The 5,079-nt window shown below is 36.0% G+C and overlaps 1 protein-coding gene across 1 annotated transcript; it reads left to right on the forward strand.

The window, feature by feature from the left end:
- Nucleotides 1–2,804: 2,804 nt before the first annotated feature.
- Nucleotides 2,805–4,533, forward strand: LOC114651082 (olfactory receptor 10A6-like). The gene is made up of 2 exons (XM_051926563.1): nucleotides 2,805–2,851; nucleotides 3,329–4,533. Exon 2 carries the CDS (start codon nucleotides 3,505–3,507, stop codon nucleotides 4,447–4,449), a length of 945 nt encoding a protein of 314 aa, XP_051782523.1. The 5' UTR covers nucleotides 2,805–2,851; nucleotides 3,329–3,504; the 3' UTR covers nucleotides 4,450–4,533.
- Nucleotides 4,534–5,079: the final 546 nt, after the last annotated feature.

Here is a 5,079-nt window from a genome sequence, read left to right on the forward strand (position 1 = left end):
GGAAATTGGAAGTGTGATGATGAATTTTGTTAGTGCGTATGCCTCGCAAGTTGGGTGTGCGATGGATGAGAAAGATTATTTCTGGAGTGAGTTGCATGAAGTGATGGACTGTGTACCCAAGGGACAGAAAGTGGAGATTGGAGTGGATTTCAAAGAACATGTTGGTGAAGGGAACAGGGCAGATGAGGAGGTGATGGGTACGTACGGTGTCAAGGAGAGGAATGAAGAAGGTCAGATGATAGTGGATTTTGCGAAAAGGATGGACATGGCTGTGGTGAATACACATTTTAAGAAGAGGAACATAAGGTGATGTACAAGAGTGGAGGAGGATGCACCCAGGTAGATTATATGCTATGCAGAAGGTTCAATCTGAAGAAGATTGAAGACTGCAAAGTGGTGGCAGGGGAAAGTGTAGTTAGGCAGCATAGGATGGTGGTCTGTAGGATGACATTGGTGATCAAAAAGAGGAGGAGACTGAGGGCAGAGTGTGACAGTGGTGAGGTCTGCAGTAGAAGTGATGGATGCTATCAACGTGAAGGTGGGATTACATCAGGGATTAGCTCTGAGCCATTTTTTTACTTGTAATGGTGATGGACAGGTTGACAGATGAGATTAGACAGGAGTCCCCGTGGACTATGATGTTTGCTTATGACACTGTAATCTGTAGTGAGAGTAGGGAGCAGGTTGAGGAGACCCTGGAGAGGTGGAGATATGCTGTAGAGAGGAGAGGAAAGAAGGTCAGTAGGAACAAGACAGAATACATGTGTGAAAATGAGAGGGAGGTCAGTGGAATGGTGAGGATGCAGGAAATAGAGTTGGCGAAGGTGGATGAGTTTAAATACTTGGGATCAACAGTACAGAGTAACAGGGATTGTGGAAGAAAGGTGAAAAAGAGAGTGTAGGAAGAGTGGAATGAGTCGATAAGAGTGTCAGGAGTATTTTGTGATAGATGGGTATCCGCAAGAGTGAAAGGGAAGGTCTACAGGATGGTAGTGAGACCAGCTATGTTATATGGGTTGGAGACGGTGGCACTGACCAAAAAAACAGGAGACAGAGATGAAGGTGGCAGAGTTAAAGGTGTTAAGATTTGCATTGGTTGTGACGAGGATGGACAGGATCAGAAATGAGTACATTAGAGGGTCGGTTCAGATTGGACGGTTGGGAGGCAAAGTCAGAGAGGCGATGCGTTGGTTTGGACATGTGCAGAGGAGAGATTCTGGGTATATTGGGAAAAGGATGCTAAGGATAGAGCTGCCAGAAAAGAGGAAGGCCTAAGAGAAGGTTTTTTAATAAGAGCAGCGGAAAGAAGAAGATGAAGAAGACTCGGCTACAGGGCCGTTCAGGGTGTAAGAGGCTACAAGGTGAAAAGACTGAAGTGTTTAAAATCATGAGAGGAAAAAGTACAGTGGACTGATATTCTAAAATTAGTTCAATTAGTACAATAGAACTATCAGAATTTTCAAAACTAAAGTTGATGTTGCTTTGGAGGAATTAGGTGGATAGGATTAAATAGATTTGTTGGGATGAATAGCCTGTTCTCATCAAATGTTTTTCTAACATTTTAAAACCAAAATACACATTAAGATTTTAAGATGTCAGCTTACTAAAGATTTCAAGGATTAATAAATAACAGTGGGAGGTAGAGATTTAGCAATAGAACCCCAAAGCTATGTAACTATCTGTCTAACTATATGAGATGTCCCTTTGGTCTCAGCTTTTAAATCAAGGCTACAATGTCACCACTTTAGTGTTGCATATCCTAATTAGAACTGCTGATTTTCTGTGCATATTGCATCTTTGTTTGTTAGCCATTTGTACAAAAATGTAAGTAATACCATCATTTTGGGCTGTTACTAACCCTCTTCTGTTCTGTTCTTTTCTCTATATTCCACTGAGGCAATTGATGCTACTGCTGTACATTCAAGTTGTTTTTTCTGCCAATGGAAAGTTATCTGAGAAAGCACTGGAATCAATGGATGGAAAGAGTATGCTGTCATATTAGACAGCCCAGCACAGACTGTACAGAATTCACAGGAGAATGTGGTTGTCCAAGGTCTCCAGAACTCTGACTGTGTCTGACTTTGAAAGTTATTAGTGACTGTGGAGCCCCTAGAGATTTAGTTTTCATATCAATGCTGCTTATTGGAGTTTTTGTTATCATTTTCTCTGCTGTCAACTGGCCATAATTCAATAATTAGTTAACAGACAGATATTGCTGGGCTACATTAATGTTAATCAATTTTGATCAACGTTGTTTTTCTGTCTAAGCAAATCTGTGTATTTAAGTGTGTTCATTATTCAATTTGTATCTGCATGTGAATTTGTCACAGTATCCAGCATCCGTACTCAGTGAAGAGCACTATACAAAAATAAACTGAATATTAAAAGACTTTATTGCACTCAGATATTCATAAACTGGTCATTTGTAATTTAGGGGAAGCACTTTATTGAATTATGTGATTAAGGCATTGGACTCTGTAAAGCTTTCATCAAAAATAAACTCTATACTTTCTTTATTCATACCCTTAAAGAATTTTTCATGTAATATCTACTTAATCTAATAAAAATATGCAATAATGAACATAATCAGAAGGGACAAATTCTCATGGCATTTTAAATCATTTACTTGTTGTGCCTAAAGCCATGACTACTACACAAGTCCTTAGAATTTTATTCATCAGCACTCTTCATAAAGAGGAAAATAATAAGGACTCCTGAGACACTATCAGGCAAATACATAGCAAACACTGATATGATATTCTATATATAAAGGTGTAACCTTTTACATTTTACATCATTTACCACTAGGAGTGCCATATGATGAATCACTTAAGAGATTCCAGAAGGAAAGGTAAAAACTAATTACGTTTTTTTTATTTCTGGGAGTATTACATGAAAGTAGGTCACACTTAGTATAGTATCATGCTGAATGAAGGTGAGAAAATAAAACGAATCAGTAAAACACTCAATCATGTAGAATTCATGGTATTATTTCTGTGCATTTCTAGTCAAAGCTACTGTTCTCTTTCATTTAGTTTACTTTTTTTTGTCTTGAACTGAAAACTAGTCTGCAAAGAGTACAGAATAGCAGTATACACATATAGATATAGATATATTGTATAATGTGTATACTCTTGTATTATTATTTACTTATTAATTTCTATTATTATTTATTTATTTGTTATACCTGTATATTAAGTGCACTGTGCCCTTGTGATATTCTTTTTAGTTAATAACACTATTGTATAATCATACAATATATGTGTGTGGGTGTGTGTATATATACTTTTACTGTGAATCTATTAACCCTTTTATTTTTAATCAACAGGAAGTATACTGACCTGTGGTGTATCTGATGCTTCAATGAACTGTTGCCATAATCCGGTCTAAAAGCTGGATTTATTATTTACATCTCAGAAGTCAAAAGGGGCAGATTTTCTTTGCTTTTAAATTTGGTGTTCTCACATTTTTGCAGTTTCACTCTCAATTTATGGACCCCAGAACATGATGGAAAATTCCTCATATGTTACCAGTTTTATACTTCTTTCCTTTAAAGACATGGGGAACGCTAAACATTTATATTTTGTGGCTGCACTAATTGCATACCTTGTAATTCTGTCTTTTAATCTCTCTTTAATTCTGATAATAATTTTTGAAAAAAGCCTCCATGAGCCTATGTACATTTTTCTATGCAATTTGTTGATTAGTGCACTCATTGGCGCCACAACTTTTTATATAAAATTATTGTTTGACCTTCAAACAGATATTCCAGTAGTTTCTCGCTCAGTTTGTTTTACTCAAATTTTTTTCCTTTATGTTTATTTTGGCATTGAAATGACCATTTTAACAGTTATGGCATATGATAGATTCATAGCGATAAATGTCCCACTATTATACTGTACCATCATTTCCAGTACAAAAACAGCCAAGTTAGTCTTTCTTGCCTGGTTATGTCCAATCTGTTGTGTGAGTATTTTGATATCCCTGTCTAGCAGTCTACAATTGTGTGGAAATACGATTAACACAGTGTACTGTAATAACTGGGAAATTGTAAAGTTGTCCTGTACAGACACCAGCGCTAATAATATTTATGGATCACTGGCTTTTAGTATGTTTTTATTACCTACTGTCTTCATTTTTTATTCATATATAAAAATCCTCGTTTTGTGCTGGAATAGGTCCCGATCTTACAAATCTAAAGCATTCCAAACTTGTCTTCCACATTTAATTACATTCATTCTTTTTTTCTGTTCTACAATATTTGAATCAACAGAGAGCCGGACGCATTTAAAGAGAACATCAGACTTGGTCAGTACCATTGCTTCTTTGGAGTTTGTCATAGTACCACCTCTTTTAAACCCTTTAATATATGGAATTATTTTACCTGAAATACGCAGAAGAGTTATTCGCATTTTTTCAGTTAAAAAACGAACATTACCAGACAGATAAACTATGCTACTGTCCCATGACTAAAACAATGAGTTGTTTATTCTGTATTCCAAATATAGACAACATATCAGAAGCTGCTCCTGCGGTAAACATACCTGTTTAATATTGTGATGCTTTTCACATGTAAATTCAGGTATTAAGTGTAATTATATTTAATTACTTCAGAGACCCATGAGTATTGGGAAGGAGAGTTTTATTTATGTTTTTGGTATTTTAAAGAATGATAATTCCCCATTGTGTTTTTCATTGAAGACACAATAATTTCTGTTTTAATTTAAGCAAGGAGCAGAAGTAAATAGCAGTGCCATAAAAAGAACCGGCTGTAAATTACGTATTACTGAGCTAGAGCAATCTAAAATATAAACTGAATCGCATTTAGTAATGATGAATAAAATATATATGTAATACATTGCCTTCTGTACACAAAATGTATACAATATTGGAAAATAAGTGTATGTAAACATTATAAGGCATATTGTAAGAGACTGCTAATAACCATTTTGTGGGGCAACCTCACAAGAAAAAGTTCTAAGTTGAACCAAGAAGATGGTCATGAAACACAGACCCTCTCCCATATAATGCATCAGCCTGCTGGGCTAAAGAAATATTCACACCAGCCTTGGCAGTATT

Source organism: Erpetoichthys calabaricus, chromosome 4, assembly GCF_900747795.2.
Source record: "Erpetoichthys calabaricus chromosome 4, fErpCal1.3, whole genome shotgun sequence".
NCBI lineage: Eukaryota > Metazoa > Chordata > Cladistia > Polypteriformes > Polypteridae > Erpetoichthys > Erpetoichthys calabaricus.

Coding starts and splice junctions, on each gene's coding strand:
- LOC114651082 (XM_051926563.1), top strand. CDS start 3,505: ATGATGGAAAATTCCTCATATGTTACCAGTTTTATACTTCTTTCCTTT.